The 27336-nt window shown below is 32.2% G+C and overlaps 1 protein-coding gene across 1 annotated transcript; it reads left to right on the top strand.

Annotated features, from left to right (window-relative positions):
• Positions 1-27214, top strand: rbms1b (RNA binding motif, single stranded interacting protein 1b). Its single transcript, XM_073845144.1, has 11 exons — positions 1-54; positions 323-480; positions 9235-9314; positions 11102-11217; positions 14067-14116; positions 15714-15801; positions 15889-15939; positions 20430-20540; positions 22244-22324; positions 23521-23599; positions 26366-27214. The coding sequence occupies exons 1-10, from the start codon at positions 1-3 to the stop codon at positions 23590-23592; spliced, it is 861 nt and encodes a 286-aa protein (XP_073701245.1). The 3' UTR covers positions 23593-23599; positions 26366-27214.
• The last annotated feature ends 122 nt before the right edge of the window (positions 27215-27336 follow it).

Genomic DNA, 27336 nt, shown 5'->3' on the forward strand with positions numbered 1-27336 from the left:
ATGCAGCGCACTAGGTTTTGTAACAGGCCAATTATTGACTGGCAGGTGTGGATGGTCAGTGATTTCTGTTGTCAGATCTCCAGGTGTTCTTCCGTTAACTGATAAAGGGTGTATAAACTATGACGGAGCTCCGGCAGTGTGAGAATGAGCTGAACGATAAGATCTGAGGTGTTTTTACAGGTGTGTGTAACCTACCTGTGCTAAAAATAACAGTAATTGCTCTTCTTTACTCAAATGTTCCAGGATCAATGCAAGTTAAGCTCATTGTGCAAATTAAATGGCAGAAGTTGAACCTTTTTTCTTTCTTTTTGTCTCCCAACAGCAACAAGAGCAGGACCCCACTAACCTGTACATATCTAACCTGCCGCTGACCATGGATGAACAGGAGTTAGAGGCCATGCTGAAGTCCTTCGGACAGGTCGTCTCCACACGCATCCTGCGGGACACCAACGGGGCCAGCCGAGGGGTCGGATTTGCAAGGTGAGGGTCTTATATCTGACCCCGAATCACCAGATCAACTCTTGTTGTCACGCTATCATTCTGCGTGAATTCCCCTTCAATGTACCAGCCATGGTTCAAGACTGCAGCGTCCGTCAGGGAATCAGGCGTTCTGGAAAGCCCCTGGCGTACTGCCCGCCGCAACACAAACACTTCAGACCCTCCCATGATTCTTAGTGCCAGTCAGTTCCTTGAAAAATATAGCTGTGTATCTGACATATCAGCACGGTGAAGCCAGGGAAATGAACTCTCTGAACTTCTCTTTGTGAATTTATGACAAGTAAAAACTTGAGTGTTATTCTCACGCACTTGAGTGAAAAACCCCTGGAAGAAAGTTGAACTGGTTTATCTAACCGGATTAATCTGTTTTGAGAAGTTTGGTTTCAAATAATAACGACATAAATATTAGGGCTGGGTATTGTGACCAATTTGGCAATTCGATTCGATTCTTATTTTTATGGTTTCGATTCGATTTCGATTCGATATCGATTAGCTATCATATTTTCATTTAAAATGTTAGCTTTGCAGACATGGGATCCATATTTTGATATAAATGCTGGTAACTGGAACTCTCCTACTTAAGTTTATTACTGAAATACACATCTACATTAATAATAGGGTGCACACAGTTGTTTATTTTAAACAACTTTTATTTTAAATGAACACTGTAACAAGAAGTCGTAAATATGTGCATCCATTGTACGCCATGTAAACAAACTGCAAAATGCACATTATTGTCAAAAAAATAAAAAGACTGTAAATGTGCAAAAGTGAAATCTATTAAGAACTTCAAACATGTTTAAGAAATAAAACATTTTTCTAAATTCAAAAAGTTCAAAACAGGCCCATCATAAAGCCCTTGTCTGCGTATACAAAACATTCTAACTGTCCATAAAACTAACAGTTCTTAACTACATCCTAATAATTTTTGATCACCAGATTTTTTCTGCAAAAAAAAGCAGCTGATCAACATGTTCTGATCTGATCTAAGGCAGCTCCTTTGCACTGTGATTAGATCACCAGCGGTTGAGAAAACTCTCTCAGCAGGAACACTAGTGACACCTTCAGGACGAGAGGGGAATATTCATATCCTCTTACTTGAAGCACGTGCATTAAAGGAACACTCCACTTTTTTTGGAAATAGGCTCATTCTCCAACTCCCCCCGAGTTAATAAGTTGATTTTTACCGTTTTGAAATCCATTCAGCCGTTCTCCTGTTCTGGCGACATCACTTTTAGCATAGCTTAGCATAAATCATTGAATCCTATTAGACCAGTAGCATCGCGTTCAAAAATGACCAACGAGTTTCGATATTTGTCCTATTTAAAACTTGACTCTTCTGTAGTTATATCGCGTACTAAGACCAGCGGAAATGTAAAGCTGCGGTTTTCTAGGCCGATAAGATTAGGAACTACACTCCCATTTCGGCGTAATAGTCAAGGAAGTTTGCTGCCGTAATATGACCGAAGCAGGCGCAGTAATACCACACAGCACATGTGCAAATGTTTACTTCCGTCAACATATCCAACGTGCATGCACAGCACAGGCAGCGTTCCTCGCCATGGAGACATTTGTGAGAGACGATTTAGAATATATTTACTTTGGTGCAGATCCTGAACCGTATCAGTTTGAACCAGAATTCACTGAAGCTAAGGTTTTTGAATGCGAAAGACAAGAAAGTGTGTCTGAACTCTCTGGGACAGAAGGGATGAGGAGAGCAGATTCGAGCTGGTGGGGCTTGCCAACCCATGCCAACTGAAAGTGAGTGCCTGTGTTGTCGCGAGTGGGACCAGGTATTGCCATCGATGGCAAGGGTAGATCTACCTGATGAGGAAGTTGCATGTCGCAACATCCGAGGACTTGGATGCAATGCTGCATCCTGCAGTAGTAGACTTTTTTTCCGGTTTGATCAAATAAACTAGAAAAAACGTCACACGCCGAGTGGACCTAATGGCCAGCTGTCGCAAGAGTAAGTTATTCCTGCAACCACTACAATATATAATATAAAGATTTTAAATGCATACTGTCAGTTTGCATTTTCAGGCTTATATTCATGATGTACACTTTTAGTCAAAACTGACTTTAAACACCACCGACTGTTCGCAATAACTTTCTTTTGCAATCATACATGGAATTTGGTCATAGCAAATACTAAGCCAACTGTTCGCCCAAAACTACTCTTCAGGGGTTGCATTTCACAGGTAACGTTAGCCAACAATATCATGTTTCACTTACAGCCGTGGGCGATGCTCCTTGTTGTCCTGTCTGTAACGTTAGTTTGAAGATTGTTGGGATCGCCGCGTCCTTTAGACGCCGTGCTGTAGTACCGGTAAAACTATCCAAATAGTCATCTGGTTCAAAATCCTCGGAGCAAACACGCCATTTCTTGATCGTTGCTAACGGTGTTTTGAGATCCATGTTCAGAGCAGCCAGCCATTGATTCATTAGTCGGAATTGCTTTTTTTTTTCGTGGGAATTCTATGAAACATGGTAGTAGAGTAAGTCTTCGACTTACTATCACAGCCCCTTACAATGCACATAACCATAGCTAATCACACAAAGGTAAATCCAGCCACTAACAATTTACCAGCTGCAACTCTGACAGCTGCAACAACCGGAATTACACAAACTTAGCACCGGTCACATTGGAAGTTACCTAGCTGGGATCTAATTTCAGGCGCTTTGTGATATTAATGCGCCTGCTTCGGCCATGTTACGGCAGCAAACTTCCTCGACTATTACGCCGAAATGGGAGTGTAGTTCCTAATCTTATCGGCCTAGAAAACCGCAGCTTTACATTTCCGCTGGTCTTAGTACACGATATAACTGCAGAAGAGTCAAGTTTTAAATAGGACAAATATCGAAACTCGTTGGTCATTTTTGAACGCGATGCTACTGGTCTAATAGGATTCAATGATTTATGCTAAGCTATGCTAAAAGTGATATCGCCAGAACAGGAGAACGGCTGAATGGATTTCAAAACGGTAAAAATCAACTTATTAACTCGGGGGGAGTTGGAGAATGAGCCTATTTCCAAAAAAAGTGGAGTGTTCCTTTAAGAATCGATTCGGGGATTTCCCGAATCGATATCATTGCGTTAAACTGAAGAGCGATTAAAATCGGAGAATCGGTATTTTTTACCCAGCCCTAATAAATATAAAAATTGAAAAAGATCTTAATGCTAAACAATAATTATAAACCAATAGGTTATTACTACGGGGGCGTTAAAAGCTTGAATCTGATTGGCTGATGAACGTTCTAATGGTGTGCATTATTTTCAGGGAAACGCACTACGAACGTAGTTCCAGGCAGCACTTGACCGCATTACATGTCTATATCACTTTGCCACATGATTTCAGTTATTTCAAAGGTCCTTACAACCTAAAACAGCAAAATAACCAAAACCCACAACGACACTGGCCAAACTAATAAACACAGTAAACAATAGGATAAAAATGGCAGATTATTTCCATGTTATTGCCCCAATATATTTACATTTTATTATGTACGGAAAGCACAACTAAGCACTCTCTCTTCCTTACAGATGCACAAATACAGTTTGCACACACGTTAGCAGACGCACTAATGTTGTTAGTTCTGTTCTGACGATTAACAACTTAAAAACAATGGGATTAGATCTCTGCCACAATTCTGAGCGAGAAAGATCCTGTTTTGAGCGTGCAAAAGTGCATTTTGCACACACATGAATTGAGGTTTGTGAAGAAAATGTCTGTCTCGCAAAGAAGAAATTATTTTGAGCGGACGAAAATCAATTTTGCATTTAAAATACGTTTTTGGATGTGTGCAGATCTTCTTTTTTGCGTGTGCAACGTTTCACTCGCTTGCTCCCCTGATGCCCGCCCTCAGTGCTCATTAAAAAGGCACGCACTGAATTTTTTCTCTTCGGCTATCATTGGTAATGCAGGGAATGTTGTGATTGGTTGTCAAGGCAGCCAATCAGAATTTAGCAGCCTTGTTTCTGATTGGCTGGAATTATGGCATAGTGTAACACTGGGATGTGTTGAGCAAGCGAGTGAAACATTGCACACGCAAAAGAGAAGATCTGCACACATCCAAAAACTTATTTTAAATGCAAAATTGATTTTCGTCCGCTCAAAATAATTTCTTCTTTGCGAGACGGACATTTTCTTCACAAAACTCAGTTCGCGTGCGTGCAAAATGCACTTTTGCATGCTCAAAATATGATGCTTAGAATTGTGGCAGAGATCTAATCCCATTAAAAACTACATGACATTTCTCACAAGCGAGGTAACAACAGCGTGGTCTCAAGGAAAATAAACTTCAAGTTTAACTATTAGTAGAGACACTGCTGCTGATCACTTTTAAATGATGCACAAACTTGAGAGAGGTAATTCACAAGCTTAATCTCTCTCTCTTTCTGTCTGTCTGTTGGTCTGTCTGAACTTCATTATTAATTGCATTAGTTTGCTATCAACGGCTTTGTGTGTGTCGTTGCTAGGTCTAAAATGACGTTTTGGAATTAGCAATGAAGGCATTGGATGAGCTGCGAAGGAAATAAATCCTACTTACAATAGCTTTTTAAGGACAAAAAACAGATGAATGTCTTGAAATATATCATCTGATCAATGTCTTGGAGTGTGGTAACCATAGTTTAAGCATTTTCTATAAAAAATATTTCCTAAGAATTCAGTGGCCCGTCGTCAATTATTCCTTACTTATTGCTCATTTGAGTAAAAAAACCCTTAAAGGAATAGTTCACTTCCAGAGCAAAAATGTCTTTCTTTCTTCAGTCGTAAAGAAATAGTTTTTTGAAGAAAATATTTCAGGAATGTTGTGACTTCTATGGTGCCCACGAGATTGAACTTCCAAAATGCAGTTTCAGTGCAGCTTCAAATGGGTCTAAACGATCCCATCCGAGGAATAAGGGTCTTATCTAGCGAAACGATCGGTCATTTTCTAAAAAATAAAAAAAAATTATATACTTTTAAACCTCAAATGCTCGTCTTGTCTAGCTCTGCGATGCGCATGCGTACTCTGTGCACTCCAGTTCAAGACAGTTAGGGTAAGTTAAAAAACTCCCATCTCATTTTCACCTCCAACTTCAAAATCGTCCTACATTGCTGTTCTACCTTTCTTGTAACGGGCGTTTGATCTTCTTTGCACGTTCACTTTGTAAACACTGGGTCGGTACTTCTGCAGAGATGTAGGACGATTTTAAAGTTGGAGGAGAAATGAGATGGGAGTTTTTTGACTTACCCTAATTGTCTTAAACTGAAGTGCACAGAGTACGCTTAAGCATTTCCAAGGTAGACAAGACGAGCATCTGAGGTTAAAAAGTATATAAAAGTTCTTTTTTTTTTTAGAAAATGACAGATTGTTTCACTAGATAAGGCCCTTATTCCTCGGCTGGAATCATTTAGAGCTCTTTGAAACTGCATTTAAACTGCATTTTGGAAGTTCAAACTCGCGGGCACTATAGAAGTCCACTATATGGAGATAATTCCTGAAACGTTTCCCTCAAAAAACATAATTTCTTCGATGAAAATGGGGTGAGTACATGATCTGTAAATTTTTGTTCTGAAAGTGAACTGCTCCTTTAAATAAAACTAAACTAGTTTATTTAATCAGATACATATGTTTATGAGAAGTAAATTTTCAAATAACAACAGAATAAATAATGAAAACTGATGATAAACAGAATGTTTTGGCAAAAACTTAATGATTTTCATAGCTGCGGATATCTAAACATTCGTGAAAATTTTAATTTCTACCCTCTTTTGATGACTCCATTGTGTACTAACATGAGGGTTATTTGATTGAAAAAAGCCCTTAAAGAAATCTGAACCAGTTTATCTAATCAGATAAATATGTTTTGAGAAGTATTTTTTCATTATAAATATTGATAATGAAAAATGCAAAAGTATATTGGCAAAACTTCTATCATAATAGCTTCCCTGGCTCGGCATAGCTAAACATTTTTGAAAATCTCAGTTTTGTTCACCCTTTTGATGATATTCAGTACAAATCTCTATTTATTCTGAAATTGATTACAATGCATTTGTTTGCAATTAAAATAACCCTAGCATGTTTTGCACTCTAAATGAACTGAAGCGAGATTTATATGCACGGATAACAAAATATAGAAATTAACAGCAGTATTTAACTACATATATTTTTGCTAAACCTTTTAATGCATAAAAATGCCATGCAGAGAACGTAATCATTGAATCACTAAATGATTGAGTCACTAAAATGAACCGTTTAAAATTATTAACTGAAATGAATCTCATATGCGAGATGCTATTAAAATATCTTTGTCGGGAAAAGAAAAATAAGAAATTAAAGCTGCAAACAGCGTCGACGGGCCAAAGCCGTCAGTGCAATCGCGACCCGGTAGCATCAGGAAAATGGTGCCCAGCGGGCACATGCATTTACAGCGACCCTCTGGCAGTTTGGATTTAAGGGTTACAGCAATGAAAGAGTTGCACTTTAAAGGAACACTCCACTTTTTTTGGAAATAGGCTCATTCTCCAACTCCCACCGAGTTAATAAGTTGATTTTTACCGTTTTGAAATCCATTCAGCCGTTCTCCTGTTCTGGCGATATCACTTTTAGCATAGCTTAGCATAGATCATTGAATCCTATTAGACCAATAGCATCATGTTCAAAAATGACCAAAGAGTTTCGATATTTGTCCTATTTAAAACTTGACTCTTCTGTAGTTATATCGTGTACTAAGACCGGTGGGAATGCAAAGCTGCGAGTTTCTAGGCTGATAAGATTAGGAACTACACTCCCATTCCGGCGTAATAGTCAAGGAAGTTTGCTGCCGTAATATGGCCGAAGCAGGCGGAGTATTATCAGAAATGAGTTCCCAGCTAGTTTAGCATTTGCACATGTGCTGCGTGGTATTACTGCTCTTGCTTCAGCCTTATTACGGCAGCAAACTTCCTTGACTATTACGCCGGAATGGGAGTGTAGTTCCTAATCTTATCAGCCTAGAAAACCGCTGCTTTACATTTCCACCGGTCTTAGTACACGATATAACTACAGAAGAGTCAAGTTTTAAATAGGACAAATATCAAAACTCGTTGGTTATTTTTGAACATGATGCTATTGGTCTAATAGGATTCAATGATCTATGCTAAGCTATGCTAAAAGTGATATCGCCAGAACAGGAGAACGGCTGAATGGATTTCAAAACGGTAAAACTCAACTTATTAACTTGGGGGGAGTTGGAGAATGAGCCTATTTCCAAAAAAAGTGGAGTGTTCCTTTAAAATCAAACATGTGAAAGACACATTTGAGTGTATTTTGGGCTACTTTTTTTTCAGTAACATGCATTTTTATAGGTGTTGAATTTTATCTTTAGCTCCTTGTAACACTTTATTTAACGGTTTCCTAAGCATATTACTAGAATATTAGCCATTTATTAGTACTAATTAAGCACTATTAATCGCTTATTCTACATGACCTTATCTACATCCCTAATCCTACCCAATACCTAAACTTAACAACTACCTTACGAACTATTAATAAGCAGCGAATTTAGAATTTAGGGAAAAGTAATTTTTAATAGTGAATAAGTGTTCCCTTTTCTAAAGTATTACCAGGTTTTCCACACATACACACACCCCCACACACACATAGAGTCAGAGTGAAATCAGAGTTCTGATAGTTTTTTAATTTTCTTTTATTCATAGAGCTTTGTATATCCATGAAATTGACTGTTTCTCCTCTGAATGACTAGTTCTCTGTAGGAAAAAAGTTTTAAAGAGTTTGGATGCTGTACTTTTAAAAATATAATAAAATAAAATACAGTTATCTTTTTTACTGTGACTTTAATAACAGTTCAAGACATCCCAAATCCGTTCACAATTTAGCATTTTCAGATTTTTGTCATCTTGTTGACAAAGTTTTGTGTGAACAGCGTGATTCTGGTACGAGGAGTATGAATTTATTTACAGCCTGATTTTTCCAAAAATCCACATTCAAATAAAAATAGCCGACTTCCTGTTGGTCATAGCTAATGGGTGTAAATTAGAAAGTTGTTCGGGTTGGTGAGAACTATATATGTACCGAGTTTGGTGACTGTAGGAAAAACTGACCCCCCCAACTTTTGTCAAAAAGCGGTGCTATAGTTTGCCTGCTCCATGCCCATTTATAAGCTTTTGCCAGTGTTTAACTATCATTAATACTGATGTGTGTGTTGAGTTTCAGGAAATTCTAAGCATGTTTTAAAGGTTGACACATTGCTGTGGCAACAGCACTTGATTCGATATCAAGGACCCCTTCACAGATTCTCATCGGCCGTGTTTTGACACTATTCTGATAAGAATAATCTAAAAATAAGAGGCTGATTTCAAAGCATTTTGAAAATGACACACTTCTTGCTGCCAGTTGGCGGAGCTATAACTTTGACTCCTAATAGTCACATCTATGTGATCGGCATCATACAATGAACAAACTGGTGAAGTTTCATCAGAATCAGACAATGTGTTTCTCATTTCAATGTGCCTCGCCACGGCCAAAACATTAGAGATATCAAAATTCCCTTTGCAATTTAGCATCCCCAATGTCTTTAGATATGACCAGCCTTAATTATTAATGCTTTATGTAATGTAAAATCCCCTAGCTATTCTTAATATGACTTTATCATGTTTCTCAACATCGACAGCTGGTGCAGGTGATGGGAATGATGTTTTATACTCAAACCGAGAGCGTAAACCTTTAACCGGTAATCTGTTTCTCTAGGATGGAGTCGACAGAGAAATGTGAAGCTGTCATCTCTCACTTCAACGGGAAATTTCTCAAAACACCAGCTGGAGTTATGGGTAAGTGTGCAAATGTAATGTGTTTAATGCAATAGTTTATGAAAAACTGAAAATATGCAGCGTTCACTCGCCCTCATGTATGACATTCTTTCCTCCACCAAATGAGAAGGATTGCCACTTTTCTCTGTATAATAGAAGTCAATGATTGAGTTGTCATTTTTGGGTGAGCTACTCCTTTAAAGTGTGTTTTGCTTGACACAATGCTGCTGTGTTCGAGCACATTCATTCATTCTCTGGTAATGATTCTCCTCGGATGGAGTCTAAATGGAAACAGGCTTTCGGGCATGTGGCGCAACCGTTCAGCCATACCAAACGGCTTTCGCACGAATGTAGATTTAGCTGCACGAAATGCTGAAATTACAGAGCTGGGGAGGAGTTACATGGGCATGATGCAGCTTATTGATTAGAGGAGGCTCGTTTGGGGCTCAAGTGAAAGCAATGCGTGCTAATTTTCTCTTACTGGCCTGCCGTGGCCTCTCTAAGCATTTTAATTGGATTATTAGACTGAAATAGTCTCCACTGACCATGTCAGAAAGGAAGGAAGGGGATTATATGAAGACAGCTTCCAAATTAGATGCCTGTTCTCCAAGCATTGTGGGAAAATCATTGCGGATGCAGCCAGGAAGCCTTAGAGGGCCTTGAGATGACGGTGTATAACTGGTGGAGATTTTGCTGAACTGTTTAAGCTGCATGTGCAAGTTTAAAGTTAGAAATAAATTGCATAATAAAATGCATAACTTTCAACAAAGCAAAAGTTTGCAGCATTAGAAGTTGATGTTTGTCATAATTCTCACATATAAATTTACATTTTTATCTCATGATAATTTCATTTTATAAATCTCAGAATTTGATTTACCAAAGAATGTGGTACAATAAAATCTTCAAACGATGTCTTTTAAAGGGTTTAAACTTTATCTGTAATTATAAAAAAAAAAAAAAAAATAAGTTAGATAAGTTGCTAGATAATAATCTTAAATCAGAAAATAGGCATAAACTAATTAAATCAAACATATACCATATTCATCTGAAGTGGTGTTGATATTCGTGCATCCTTTCAGGAATTAATTGAATTGTAAAAAGCAGGCTTTATTTATTATATATTAGCCTATATGTGACCCTGGACCTCAAAACCAGTCATAAGGTAAAATTTTACAAAACTGAGATGTTTACAACATATGAAAGCTCAATAAATAAGTTTTCTATTGATGTATGGTTTGTTAGGACAGGACCATATTTGGCCGAGACACATCTATTTGAAAATCTGGAATCTGAGGGTGCAAAAAAATCAAAATACTGAGAAAATCACCTTTAAAGTTGTCCAAATTAAGTCCTTAACAATGCATATTACTAATCAAAAATTACATTTTGATAAATTTACAGTAGGAATTTTACAAAAAATCTTCATAGAACATGATCTTTACTTAATTTCCTAATGATTTTTGGCATAAAAGAAAAATCAATAATTTTGACCCATTGCAATGTATTTTTGGCTATTGCTACAAATATACCCCAGCGACTTAAGACTGGTTTTGTGGTCCAGGGTCACATATAGAACAGAGTCAGAGGGGGAGGAGCTAAAAACAAGAGGCATTTGTGATGTCATCCAAACAGAAAGTGGTTTCAGATGTTGCTAAAATGTCTTTTTCACTCCTATTTGAATGCACTAAACAATCTCAAGCTATTTCTGGTGACACACTGTGATGGTTTTGGTCGAAGCGGCCGTTCAGCTCTGCTGTCTATGAGTGAGCAGTCAACATCACGCTGAGAGTTCATGTGTGTGTCTGCAGCCCCGTCAGAACCCTTGCTGTGCAAGTTTGCGGACGGAGGCCAGAAGAAGCGCCAGAGTCAAAATAAATATGTGCAGAACGGACGAGGCTGGGCCAGAGAAGGGGAGACCAGACTTGTGAGTACTGCTCTTTTGCTCTCGCCACCATGTTGTGTGTCCGTATCGGTTTTTGCGGCCGTAAATCACCTGCTGCAGCTTGTTACTGAACACATGGACAGCAGGGGTGTGAGGGTGTGGGTGTGTTTATACAAGCTACACCAGTACACTCATATATTACGTTCAACCACAGTATTGATACTGAGATGTGTGTTTGTGTAAACTGCTTAGTCACCTGCCATTTCCCATCAGGACACTCGTGATGCTCCAAAACCTAGTCAACTCAAATGTTCCATTATTAGTGACTGATTTGTGACAGGAGACACATTTGTGATGGTGTGATACTGTAACAAGTAAAAAAAAAAAAAAACATAGCACGTGCAGATATTTAATTAATTTCTATTTATATTCAACATTTCTTTTGCTTTGTCAGGCATCCTGTCTGAAGTAATTTGACCAGTTTTAATATAATAACCTATTTTTTATTTTATTATTTTATTTTAATATTTTAGTTTTTTTCTTAGTTTTTTAACCAGTGCTCTTCAGGATTTAATTATTAATATTTCTAAGCAGCGTTTTGGTTGTTGTTTGTCTTCTTTTAAGTGATTTTATTGCAATGCAATTGTCTGAAGTGTGTTTTTCATTTCTGCACACCAGTATTAATATATTCAACTTTTATTTGTAATTTTAGTAATTTAATTAATTTTAGTAACTTTTGGAATTTTATTTTATTTTATTTTATATTTTATTTTATTTTATTGTTAGGGCAGCCTTTCCAAATTTCAAGTTTTTTAAAGATTTTTTTCTCAAGGCAACATTTTTAAATTTAATTTTAAATTTGAATGTAATTTCCTTTAATTTATTCTGTTTTTTTTATTATTTATTGCATTCTGTGTCTGAAATTTAATACTTTTTTGGAATTAAATTAAGCTCTTAGAAACTCATGGATTTATTTGATTTGATTTGATTGTCAAAGCAACCTTTTAAAATTTCATTTAAGGTTTTTAAAGATTTTTCATTTCAATTTTCCAACTCTGTTTTTTTATTCTGGGTTTTTTTTTTTTCTTTCAAGACAACCTTTCTAAATTTAATTTTAAATTTGACATTTAAATTAATTTAATTGTCAAGAAAACCTTTCTAAATTTCATTGATTAGGTTTTTAGGTTTAAATTTTCCAACTCTTTTCTTCTTTTTTTTTTTTCTTTTTTTTTTTTTTTGCATTCTGTGTCTGAAATTGTATTAATGTTTGTAGTTTTATTTTAGAAACATCCAGTAAATAAATTAAATAATCTTGGAATTATTTTATTTTATTGTCAGGGCAGCCTTTCTAAATTTCTTTAAAGTTTTTAAAGATTAGTTATTTTATTTCACTTTTTCCAACGACTTTTTAGTTCCGGTTCTGTTTTTAATTCTGTTTTTTTTTTTTTTTTTTTTTTTTCAAGGCAGCATTTTTACATTTAATTTTAAATTTGAATGTAATTTCATTTCATTTATTCTGTTTGTTTTTTTTTTTATTTATTGCATTCTGTTTCTGAAATTTAATACTTTTTTGGAATTAAATTAAGCTCTTAGAAACTCATGGATTTATTTGATTTGATTTGATTTGATTTTATTGTCAAAGCAACCTTTTAAAATTTCATTTAAGTTTTTTAAAGATTTTTCATTTCATTTTCCCAACTGTTTTTTTATTCTGTTTTTTTTTTTTTTAGGTTTAAATTTTCCAACTCTTTTCTTCTTTTATATTCTGTTTTTTTTTTTTTTTTTTTTTTTTTTTTTTTTGCATTCTGTGTCTGAAATTGTATTAATTTTTGTAGTTTTATTTTAGAAACATCCAGTAAATAAATTAAATAATCTTGAAATTATTTTATTTTATTGTCAGGGCAACCTTTCTAAATTTCAAGTTTTTTAAAGGTTAGATTTTAATTTAATTTTTGTAGTTTTTTTTTTTCAATCAGTGTTCTTCAGGATTAAAATATTCATATCATATTCATATTTATAATCATAATTTCTATTGCTTTGTCTGCTATCCTTAAGTGAGTTTGCCACAATGCATGGTATTGCAATAGATAAAAGCAGCATTAACAGCCTTCACACAAACTGTCCCTTAAAATCCTGCCTGTATAGTCATTTCACTAGGTTTTGGAGTGGAACGAGTCATATTCTTGTGATCAGTGTTCACAGTCTCACATGGCCATTCATTAAAAAGAAAATCTGTAGGAAAATATATCACATCACATCAGTTAATTGAGTCGATACTGTATGTTCCTAATGAAAATTACTTTATGCATTTTCATTTATTTCTCAGAGGATGTCAGCATGTAATTACAGCACGATGGGTTTTCTGTCACGCAAGATAATTTCATTAAACCATATGCAGTTTCACAGGTTTTATCCGCACATGTCGCAGCACTCGACTGGACAGACATGTCACATTCTGTCCAAAGCGAGAAGAAACATCTTAAAAGCTTTTGCACATGTTGCAATGGCTGTGACAACATAAATATTTGGCTACAGACTCAAGGAGAAAGCACCAATGTCATTTATTTACAGGTTTATGTTTTTTGACATGTACAGTAGCCCCAAAAAGATACATACGCCCTGCTAAATAACATAATTTCACTGCATTAGGTAACAAATATCAGAGCAAGTCTGCAAGCAAGCTTTTCTCTTCACTAACACTTTTTTTTTCGTTGTTTTTTTTTTTTGCTCAGTGTTTTAGTGGATGTATGACGTCATTTCTTCTCAGGTCACATGATTCACAAGCTAAAAGTGGCACAACACTTTTTGACTTCATTTTCAACACTTCAAAGCAGCTTTGAGCTGAATGGTGTAAGAATTATGTTTTATTTCTCTCTCTTTCTCTCTCATAGGCTGGCATGACACTCACATACGACCCCACCACAGCTGCTATGCAAAATGGGTATGAGAGTTTTTGTTGTATTATTTATATATTTATGTAGTGTTTATTAATATTTTTAATTAAATTGTATTTTAATGTTCTTTTCATTTCATTTTAGTTCATGTTTCAGTAATTCTGTTCTTTTTGTCCTTTTTTTTCTATTTAGCTTTCATGTATTTTATTTTCATTTGAGTAATTTTAGTACTTTAATACTACTTTAGTGGGTTTTTTTAGGTTTAATTTTTTTGTGGGCATTTCTTCTGTAAGGAAATGTATTTTATTTTTGTTTTATTTTATTTAAAGCAATATTTGTAATTTTCATTTTTTGACTTTATGTTATAAATGGTTTGTCTAATTATTTTTAACTGTTTTGTTCCTTCAAATGTTTTTAATTTAATTTTATTTTATTTTTATTTTATTTTATTTTATTTTGCCAAAGCAATCTTTGTAATTTTCTCTCTTTTTTAAGTTATAAATGTTTGTTTAAATTTTTTCAACTCTGTATTTTTCTTTAAGGGTATTTTATTTTATTTTATTTTATTTTGCCAAAGCAATATTTTAAATTTTCATATTTTGTAAAGTTTTTTAAAGTTATGAATGTTTTCTTCAAGGGTATTTTTATGTAAGGGAATAAAATTTTATGTGAGGAAGTTTTATTTATTTATTTATTTTCATTTTATTCTGTTTTATTTTGCCAAAGATATATTTTAATTTTGAACCATTTTTTCTTTAAAGGTATTTTTTTTTTATATTATATTATTTTATTTTATTTTGCCAAAGCAATTTTGTTTAATTTTCCTTTATTTTTTTATTTTATTTTTGTTTTTAAGGTTATAAATGTTTCGTTTAATTATTTTAACTCTATTTTTTCTTCAAGGTTATTTTTAATGCGAGGGAATTTTATTTTATTTAAGCAAATTTTATTATTTTTTAATTTTTAATTTAATTCTATTTTATTTTGCCAAAGCAATATTTCAATTTTTAACTCTTTTTTTTTTTTTTTTTTTACTTTGCCAAAGCAATATTTCTGATTTTCTTTTCTTTTCTTTTTTTTTTCTTTTTTAAGTTTTTTGAAGTTATACATATTTTGTTTATTAATTATTTTTGTTTAATTATTTTTCTTCAAGTGTATTTTTTAGTTACCAAAATTTATTTACAGTTTTTTGTTTTATGCTTTCCAACTCATTTTTTTTCTTTGAGCGCAAGGAAATTGCACTTTATTTTATTTCATTTATTTCAGTTAGTTGGCAACACGTTTTTTTAAAGTTAACATTTTTCATTTCATTTTATTACAGCTTTTTTTTTTCAGATAAGAAGAATAATGTTCGTTTTAATACTTGTACTTTTAGTAACAAAAACCACCCTGGAAAGAGCATATGCATATATGCATATTCATACCGCAAATACCAGTTCAAACACATATTGAATAAAATAGTCAAGTACTTAATAATACTTCTCAGTACTGAATGGAATACATTAATATATTCATATAACCAGATATCTTAGAAGGCAGCATAATCCAACTCAAGGTCTTTGTGCTGTATTCATAATAATCTTCATAATATTGCACAAGTCTCCTGCATTATTGCTTAAATAAGCCATTTTCATCTTTTCACAGATTCTATCCGACCGCCTACAGTATTACAAACAGAATGATCACACAGACCCCCATTTCTCCATACATCTCACCTGTGTCCACATACCAGGTAACATCAAACTTTACAGCTTATTGACCGATAGAGGTCTCAGAATTCTCTTAAGGGACGTTGATAATCTGTATTTTTATTGTTCAGGTACAGAATCCATCCTGGGTCACCCATCAGCCCTACATCATGCAGCATCCGGTGAGTGTCGTCTCTGTTTGTCCTGAGCGCTGTTTGTTTGTGTTTGTGTGGGAGAAATACACTTGAACTGCTCATAGACTCAGAGTGTGGGCGACAGAGTCCAAACAAACATACTTAAACACAAACCACAGCAGTTTATGAGCAATCAGAATAAACTAGTTTATGCCATTTAATATTGTTATTAAGATGATAGGTGGGCACAGAATCAAAGAATGTGCAAAGGTTAGAATCCAAACAGAAGTCTGAAACAGAGTCTGAAGTTTCCATTTGTAACTTATTTTATTGTATTTATCTCTCATATATATATTTTTTATTATTATTATTATTATATTTTAGCAGTAATATAATGACTGGCTATACTAATAACTGGAATATATTTTTAATTTTATTTTTTTGCATTATGGTATTATTAACATTAATTATTATTTTGTTTTGTTTTATTTTTTTATTGTTTATTTTTTATCATTTTTACTTAATTGTTTAGATTTTATTTTGTTTTATTTCTATTTTGTTATTTGTTTTATTAAAAGATTTTATTATTTTATTTGAATAGCAATATAATACCTGGCTATACTAATAATTTAAATATGTTTTATTTAATTTATCTTTATTTTATTGTTTATTTTTATTTTATTGTTTATTTTATTTTTATTATTTAAATTTTATATTTTACTTTGTTTTATTAATTTTATTGTTTTCATTTCTTACATTTTATTTTGTTTTGTTTTATTTTATTTATCTTAATTTTATATATTTTAATTTAGTTTTGTTTTATTTTGTTTATTTTTTTATAATTTTTTGTTACTTTCTTATATTTTATTTAGTTTTATTATTTTTATTTTATTGTTTTTATTTCTTATATATTTAAAAAAATATTTGTCTTTATGTTATTATATTTTTATTAATTTATTTTTGTTTTGTTTTATTTTTTGTTGTTGTTTATTTTATTTTTTTATAATTTTTATTTACTTTGTTATAATTTATTTTCTTTTATTTGGTTATTTATTTTTCCCCTATATTTTTATTTTATTATTTTTTATTTTTTTTATCTTTAATTGATTATTTAATTTAATTTTATTGTTTTGTTTAGTTCTTGTATTTATTGTTTACTTTTTTATTATTATTATTATTGTTTTACATTTAATTTAGTTTTATTATTTTTATTTAGTTTTATTTATAATATAAAATCAAATGTATTTATTTGATAAAAATACCGTAGGCTTTGTAACATTACTGTGAAGAAGTTAGACTATAATATTTATTACTTTATTTTATGTTATCATAATTTATGTAGTCAACTAAAACATAAACCATAAAAAACTATTTTGTTACTTTAAATAAAATGACATTTTTAACTGAAATCAAACAAGATATTAAGTTTCATTTTATTGTTTAATTTGTATTTTATTATTGTGTTTTATTCATTTTAATAAATTAATATTTTGTTTAGTTTTTATTTATTTATTTATAACTTTATTGTTTAGTTTTTTATAGTTAACTAAACCGTTGAAAACTATTTTGTTTCTTTAAATAAAATGACATTTTTAACTGAAATCAAACAAGATATTAAAAAAAAATCAGTCTCATTTTATTATTTAGTTTTATTTATTTAAAAAAATATATTTTGTTTAGTTTTTATTTATTTTTCTTTGTTTATTTTTTTATTGTTAACTAAAACATAAACCATTGAAAACAGTTATGTTACTTAAATAAAAATTTTAACCGAAATCTAATAAGCAATTAAAAACAGTCTCATTTTTGCTTAGTTTATCTTCAAGTACTAAACTAACTAATGCTGAATCAACTAAAATCAATAAATAAAAATTAATAAAAAAAAACTACATATACATATTTTTAAAAATACACAATAACATTTCTGTAAAAAAATTAAACTGTAAAAAAACATTAATCATAAATATTAACTGTAATAGTGAATCAATAATACTAAAATATCGTAGCTACAAAAACAGAAACCTTGGTTTAAGCAATTTATTTCATTCAATTTGATTAAGAAGCTGCTTTTATAAGCAACATTGCCAATAGCAAGCAGTTGATATTTTGTCCTTGATAAGTGACGTGTGTTTCCTGCTTGTGAAGAGCAGCAGCGGCTGGCCGTCAGTGTTGTGCAGGAAGTGTTGTCACACCCAGATGCTGGATAACAGTGTGGTTTGTGGGAGATCAGTGATGGTAATAAGTGAAGCTGCATGAATGACTATCATACAGGGAGAGTCTGTGTATGTTTGTTTTCGAGTGGGTGTGTGTAATGTATATCAGTAATGATTGCTGTGAGTCAGTACGTATAGAGCTGAGTGTGGTTGATCAGAAATGAGGAAATGTGGCATTTGAAGGCCAGTAATGGTGTTGATGGCTTAGAGATTTACAGAATCTGACTCACAGAATAAGAAAGCAGGACTCATCACGCACATCCCGGAGAGACCTGGGGCGCACTGATCACCTCAAAGTGCCTTCACAAGTGGCCTTCATAGGGAGTTTAGCTGTGTTGAGAGAAATTAGTTTTCTAATTTTCTAACATTTGGCAACCCAAATCATGGGTCAAAATAGATATATTAAAATACACATGTAATATTACTTTTATATATTTAAATTTCCTAACATTTGGCAACCCAATAAAAATTAAAGTAATGAAAAAAAAATATAGAAATATAAAAATTTTATTGTGATAAAAAAGTTATTTGGCATTTTAATTAAGTTTTAAAATTGCCTAACATTTGGCAACCCAAATCATGGATCAAAATAGATATGTTAAAATACACATGTGATATTACTTTTATATTTTTCAATTTCCTAACATTTGGCAACCCAATAAAAATTAAAGTAATGAAAAAATATAGAAATGTAAAAATTTAATTTTAAAGATTTAAAATTTCCTAACATTTGGCAACCCAAATAATGATTCAAAATAGATATATTAATAAAATATCAATAAAATTCAAATAAGAAATATAAATATAGAAATATTAAGATTCAGTTGTAATAAAAAAGTTATTTTGCATTTTAAATAAAGTTTTCTAATTGCTTAACATTTGGCAACCCAAATAATGAATCAAAATAGATATATTAAAATTCACATGTGATGTTAATTTTATATTTTGTAATTTCCAAACATTTTGGCAAGCCAATAAAAATCCAAATAATGAATAGAAATATAGAAATATTAAAATTTTATTGTTACATTTAGCAACCCAAATGATTCAAAATAGATATATTAAAATACACGTGTGATATTACTTTTATATTTTGCTATTTTCTAACATTTGACAACCCAGTTAAAATTCAAGTAATGAATAGAAATATAAAAATATTACAATTTAATTGTAATAAAAAGTTATTTGGCATTTTAAATAAAGTTTTCTAATTTTCTAAGATTTGGCAACCAAAATAATGAATCAAAATAGAAAGATTAAAATACATGTGTAATATTATTTTTACATTAGCAATTTCCTAACATTTGGCAACCCAATAAAAATCCAAGTAATGACTAATAATATTAAAATTTTATTGTAATAAAAATGTTATTTTGCATTTTAATTAAAAATTTCTTATTTATTAACATTTGGCAACCCAAATTATGAGTCAAAATAGATACTGTATATTAAAATAGACATATAATATTACATTTATATTTTATATTTTGCGATTTCCTAGCATTTGGAAACCCAAATAATGAATCAAATAGATATATAAAAAAAAACGTGTGGTATTACTTTTATATTTTGCAGTTTTCTAACATTTGTCAACCCAATAAAAATCCAAATAATGATTAGAAATATAGAAATCAAAAATTTAATTGTAATAAAAAAGTTTTATAATTTTCTAACATTTGGCAACCGAAATGATGAGTCAAAATAGATGTATTAAAATAGACATATGATATTACATTTATGCTTTATATTTTGCAATTTCCTAGCATTTGGAAACCCAGTAAATAAAGTAAAATATTATTATTATTATTTTATTTATTTTTTACTTGCTATGGCATCATTTCTCATTTTAATTCAGCTTTAAGCTAACTACAAGAATTTTTTATATTTTTCATAAACAATAACATCATTGAAAAGACACATATAGAGTAAAATAAGTAGGTAAACATCATTATCTATACCTATGATTTTTGTTGTTGTTGTTATATATCATTTAGGTTTTTTTTTTAAGATTAGAAAATTCGTACTTCATACATATGGAGAAAAATAGTCAAATATTTTTATTTTATCTTAGTTTATTTCATTTAAATTTTTTTTTTTTTTTTTTTTTTGTTTCTTGCCAAGGCAATGTTTTTCATTTTCATTAAAGGTTAAAAGTTTACATATTTTTTATCTAATATTAAAAAAAGAAAGAAAAAAATCTAACATTATTATTTCTAATTGATATTAATTTCAGCTTTTTCCATCAATTTTGATACTTTTAATTAACTTTCATGCTTTATCTTCTCAAATGAATAAATGTACTGTAATTCTCCTGTTTTGTCTTAGGGAGCAGTGATATCGCCCTCTATAGATCACTCCATGTCTCTGCAGCCTGCGTCCATGATGGGTCCTCTCTCTCAGCAAATGAGTCACCTCTCTCTGGGTAGCGCAGGAACGGTGAGCACAAGAAACACATCCCAGAGCACTTACATATTGTTGCACTTACATGTTGTTTTGTTTCTTCAAGATCCTCAAAATCTTTTCCAGCTGTTGAAGTCTTTGGCTGTGTTCAGAAAGCCCTGGCCTTTGCACACTGCAGTATAAAGTTTATACTCTTGAAACTGAAACACTAGTCACTATGCAACAATATATCACAAATAAGTATAGTAAATCGCTGTCCCATAACCTTATCACATTAAATGGCAGTTAAATAACTAAAGTTGTTTTGTCTTCCAAAATTGTCCTAGCATTTGGCAACCCAAATAATGAATCAAAATAAATTAAAATACATCTGTGAAATTACTTTAACATTTTATATTTTGCGATTTCCTAACATTTGGCAAATGTAATGAGTAGAAATATAGAAATATTAAACGTTAATTGTAATTTTAAAAAAAAGAAGTTTTTTTGGCATTTTAATTCAAGTTTTCAAATTTCCTTATATTTGGCAACCCAAATAATTAATCAAATAGAAATATATAAAATACATCTGTGATATTACTCTTTTGCAGTTTCCTAACATTTGGCAGCCCAGTAAAAATCCAAATAATGAATAGAAATATATATAAAAAAAGTTACTTAGCAAGTTGTCTAATTTCCTAACATTTGGCAATCCAAATAATGAATCAAAATAGATATGTTAAAATACACGTTTTATTAATTTTCTTATTTTATGTTTTGCAATTTCCTAACATTTAGCGACCCAGTAAAAATCCAAATAAATAATGAAAAAAATAAAATATTCAAATTTAATGGTGATTAAAAAGTTATTTGGCATTTTAATTAAAGTTTTCTAATTTCCTAACATTTGGCAACCCAAATAATGAATCAAAATAGATATTAAAATACACATGCAATATTACTTTTTATTTGTCATTAAATTTTAAAAGAGTCAAGTGAGGACGATGCATTATGAAATAGGTTTTTATGCAATGTGTGCAGGGACAGTTTTTATTAGCATTTTTAATTATTTCTTATATGCATTTTTCTAATTTCCTAACATTTGGCAACCCAAGAAGAACCCAAATAATGAATAGAAATATAGAAGTAATTAAATGCCTTTTGTGATATTTATTGCCATTAAACCTAAAAAGGCTAAGTGCATTGAGTCAGGTGAGTGTGCATTGCATAATGGGATAGCTTTTATGCAGTGTGCATTGTTGTATACTGCACATTTTAGCAAATGCATTAGGTCCAGGTATGCATTGCATACAGATTTGCAAGCTGCGCACAGTATGCATACTATATTCTGCTGAAATAGTGTGTTAGTATGCTATTTATAGCAAGCTGCATTGCTAAACTTTAATGCTTCGCCACCTACTGGTGAATAATCAAGCTGCAATTAAAACATAATCGGGAAAAACATTTTCTATTAATAATAAAAATTTTATCTTGGAAATTTGAGTGCAGATCATTGTTTTTGTATATATGGGGTAAAGGCTGCAAACATATATATTTAAACACATGCAGGCAACACATGACTCATGCACAACTCAGCAGAAATGCACAAAGCAACCAAAATAAAAACTGCTGACGGAATGAGAGCCCAAAACACAGTGTGTGCAGATTTGCAGCAGCGTATGTTGGTGTGTTCATGTCTTTCAGTTCATGTCATCTCTTTTTTTTTTTTTTTTTTTTTTTTTTTTTTTTACTGTCTGTAGTTTATGCCAGCCAGCCCAGCTCTCCAGGGGCCGTATATCCCTCCATACACTCACATGCAGAGCACCGCCGTCTCAGTAGAGGTGGGTTCATGATGAAAAACACTTTTCCAGACACAGATTTAACCTCATCCTGCACTGAAGAACTTCCTGAATTCACAATCACCATAAATGGAGAAAAGTTCAGGAACAGACTGGGCTTATGCAGCTGCACTGAAATTTTGAAAGTTTTCCAGCGAACCAGTTAAAAACATGTCCAGGGCACATTTCACTCCAACATCAAACAAAAGATATATAATAGAATATTTCAGAAGAAGATAAAGACTGGTTTTACAACTATTTATGTTTTTTCTTTATACTGTTAGATTATATTCATTAAATAAATAAAAAAACTTATTTTGCAATTTAATTTTCGAGTTACTAATAAAGTTAATTTGCAATTTCATAACATTTGACAACCCAGTAAAAATCCAAATAATTTATAGAAATAAAAAAATTAAGATTTAGTTCTAGTAAAAAAGTTATTTTGCAGTTTAATTAAAGTTTTCTAATTTCCTAATATTTGGCAACCAAAATAATGAATCAAAATATATATGTATAGAAATATAGAAATATTAAAATATAATTGTAATAAAAAAGTTATTTAGAAATTTAAGTATTCTAATTTCCAAACATTTGACAACCCAGTAAAAATCCAAATAAGCAATAGAAATATTTAGATTTAATTGTAATAAAAAAGTTATTTTGCAATTTAATAAGTTTGCTAATTTCCTAACATTTTGCAACCAAAATAAGGAATCAAAATAGATATGTTAAAATACAAGTGTGATTTTACTTATATTTTATGTTTTGCAATTTCCTAACATTTGGCAACCCAGTAAAATCCAAATAATGAAATTAGAATATACAGTTATTTTGCATTTTAAATTAAAGTTTTCTAATTTTCTAACATTTGGCAACTCAAATAATGAATCAAAATAGATATATTAAGATACACGTACGATATTAATTTTATATTTTGTAATTTCCTAACATTTGGCAACCCAATAAAAATCCAAATAATGAATAGAAATGTTAAAATAGAATTGTAATAAAAAAGCTATTTAGCATTTTAATTCATTTATTATAATAATATTATTTTTACAGTAAAACAGTAAATATTCAGTCTGAGTCTAGTATTATTTTTGAGACTGATGACATTGTCTTACATTGAGATCATTTTTGCAACAGTTGAGCTGTTTGTCTTGAAATCTTTATTGCAAATCTTTAATTTGTTGTAGGAGAACAGTCCACAGCCTCAGGTGGATTCGTCCAGTGATCACTCACCTTACACCTATCAACAGGCCAAGTGATGAAGAGGTAAATAAATCACACCTGTCCACACATATATACACATATTAGATGTTTATTTACAAAGAACCATTTGAACAGTAATGAAATAAAATTGATAAGGACTAGGGTTATTATAGTTAACTAAAACTAAAACCATTAAACAACATTTTGATTGCTTGAAATAAAATTAACATTGACTCAAAATATTACAAATTTATATAATAGAATCTCAATCATACTGATCAGGGCTAAACAATCACCTTCTTTTGGAATTTTGGAAATTATTAGCCAATTTTTAAAAACCGAAGAGAAGTTGTCAAAGCCAAATCTATTTGGAGTCTTTGAAAAGCTCAGGATGTCCTGTTTATGACTCTCTGTACATTCTCATAAAAATTCACCTGACGAATGTCCTTTACAGAAGATCAAAATGACTGTTTCAGGAGGATGAAACCTTGTGCATGATTCTTATCTAAATGTTTAGAGGTCATTTCAAGTGCTGCTGCATCATTGGTTTATGTCTGTTTGAAATGATTCATCTGACAGTGTAAACAGCTTCAACAGATGCAATATGAGTTTGAGCATTTCTGTATCACCTGATCCATGAGTCATGTCTGTATTAAAGGGAAAGATCACCCAAAAAAAAGAGAATTCTGTCAATATTTAATCATTCCACACTAGTTATTATTGTTTAATATTTTCTCACCTTAGTGAAATGGAGAATGTTTAAATTTTGTCAAATTTAAATATTATTTAAATATTATTTAAACATTTTTAAATAGTAAAATTGGTACAAATACAGTAAAAAGCAGTAATATTGTAAAATATTATTAAAATTTTAAATAGATGTTTTCAATTTGAATATATTTTAAAATATAATTTATTCCTTTGATCTAAAGCTGAATTTTCAGCATCATTAATCTAGTCCTCAGTGTCTCATGATCCTTCAGAAATCATTCTAATATTTGCTGCTCAAGAAACATTTGTGATTTTTTATAATGTTGAAAACAGTTGTGCTGCTTCATGTATACAGTCAAGCCCAAAATTATTCATACCCCTGGCAAATTCTGACTTAGTTACTTTTATTCAACCAGCAAGTTTTTGTTTGACCAGAAATGACACAGGCTTCTCTCAAAAGATAATAAGACAATGTACACGAGGCATCATTGTGAAAAAAATCTTTCTCAGCTTTTATTTACATGAAAAAGTGGCATGTCCAAAATTATTCATACCCTTAGCAAACTAAGTCTATGGGAAAATCCAAAGTTCTATACCATTCCAAATAGTCCAAGCTGTTCTAAAGTATCCTAATTACCCTGATTCAATGGGAACAGCTGTTTTCATCAACTCAACAGGTGAAAAACAGAAGCTCTCTGCTGTTGGTTTGTGGACAGTCATGGCTAAGACAAAGGAGCTCACTGAGGACCTGCGGCTGTGCATTGAGGCTGCTCACAATCAGGAAAGGGCTATATCTAAGACCATATCTAAATGTTTTGAAGCTCCAGTGGCTACAGTGCAAAGTATTATTAAAAAATACAAGACGTTCCGCACTGTGAAAAATCTCAGAGGACGTGGTCGGAAGCCAAAAGTGACACTTGTGCTGGCCAGGAGGATAGTGAGAGAGGAAAAAAAAATAAAAATAAATCCAAGGATCACCACCAAGGCCATCCTGATGAATCTGGGCTCTGCTGGTGGCAACATCTCAAGACAGACAGTCCAATGGACACTGAACACCGCTGGGTTCCACAGACGCAGACCAAGGAGGACACCACTTCTCCTGATAAGGCACACAAAAGCCCGCTTGGCCTTTGCAAATGCTCATCTAGACAAAGAAAAAGACTTGTTCTGTTTTATGGTCAGATGAAACAAAAATTTAATTGTTTGGCCATAATGATGTAGCCTTCATTTGGCGTAAAAAAGGAGAAGCCTTCAACCCTAAGAACACCATCCCCACTGTCAAACATGGTGGTGGGAACCTAATGTTTTGGGGGTGTTTTTCAGCCGGTGGACCAGGGAAACTAATCACAGTAAACTGCATCATGAAAAAGGAGCAATACATCAAAATTCTCAACAACAACATCAGGCAGTCTGCAGAGAAACTTGGCCTTTGGGCACCAGTGGACATTTCAGCACGACAACGACCCAAAACACAGCAAAAGTGGTGAAGAAATGGTTAGCAGATAAAAACATTAACGTTTTGCAGTGGCCCATCAAGAGTCCTGACTTAAATCCAATTGAGAATCTGTGGAGGGAGCTAAAGATCAGGGTGATGGCAAGGAGACCCTCCAACCTGAAAGAATTGGAGCTCATCGCTAAAGATGAATGGGCAAAAATAACAGTGGAGACATGCAAGCAGCTGGTCAGCAATTATAGGAAGCGTTTGATTGCTGGAATAGCCAAAAAAGGCTTTTCTATTGATTATTGAGAAGGGTATGAATAATTTTGGACATGCCACTTTTTGTTGAAATGTACATAAAAGATGAGTAATATATTTTTTTCCACCACGATGCCTCTTAACTTCTGGAAGACGTCTGTGTCATTTCTAATAAAAATAAAAAATCTTGCTGGGTGAATAAAAGTAACTTTAAGTGAGAATTTGTCAGAAGTATTAATAATTTCAGGCTTGACTGTATATATATATTTATTTTTTCAAGATTCTTTGATGAATAGAAAGTTCTAAAGAACAGTATTCGAAAAAGAAATCTTTTAACATTATAGAAGTCTTTACTGTCACTTTTGACCAATTTAACACATCCTTGCTGCATAACACTCTTATTGTCCTTTTTTCTCTTGTAGGGTTGTTGGGGTTTTAGAAAGGATGAGACGACTGCTAAATCAATAACAGCTTCCTTTGAAGGACCGGCTCTACCGATGAATCGACATTTTGCACAGGTTCTACGATGAGTTCCTCGGTTTTATAACAAAACTACTTCAACTATTTTGGTATAAGTTCCATTAGGTGCAAATCAAGGATTCATTTCATCAGAGGATGCTAACAAAGAAAAAAGAAAAAAAAATGAAATGGGAAGAAAAAGTTTTATTTTACTAAGGAAACGACGCTTATTTTTTACCAAGGATCGTCACATAGATGCAGGAACTTCATCATGCGACTTGAAGTGCATGGAGAATATTCTTATTTTTATGATTTCGGATTAGTTTTTTCTCTCTCTCTCTCTATCTATCTCTTTTCTTTTGTACTGAAACATGTTTTGTTTTTAGAGATTTATCAGCCGGACATCCTGAGAAAGATGCGTTTGTGCTTGCGGTGTGAGTGTCGTTGATGTGTTTCTGTTGTGTGCTTCATCTTCGGTCTGACCGATCTGTCCGTCTTATACGATTTGCCTTAAACACTTTCCCGTACGGTAGCCGAAAGAAAAGACATCTGGCTGCTGCCTTGTAAATCAGCTGAATAGGGCTTTTTTAGCATCTCTTGCAGAGGAACATTTTCGCCGCGCTTGGATTTCGGTGTTTCGCTTTTTTCCGACCTTTTAGAGTACAAACCGTTTCGAGTGACAACGTTGATGGAGTTTTCATAGGATTTAATGTTTTTATAATCAGAGGTGACGGCGAGCCTTTGGTTGTTTGAATGTGGTAGAATTTCTGCTGAACGATCACATTTTTGATAATTGCCTTTTCGTTTATAAATCTTCGGTGTTGTGGTTTAGCTTTAGATTAACTTGTGTGGGAGGGAGGGGGAGGAGTTTTGACTCGCATTCTAATGAGGGAGGGGGAGGAGCTTTGTCTCACATACTAGTTAGAGAGTGGAG

Source organism: Garra rufa, chromosome 8 (assembly GCF_049309525.1).
Source record: "Garra rufa chromosome 8, GarRuf1.0, whole genome shotgun sequence".
NCBI lineage: Eukaryota > Metazoa > Chordata > Actinopteri > Cypriniformes > Cyprinidae > Garra > Garra rufa.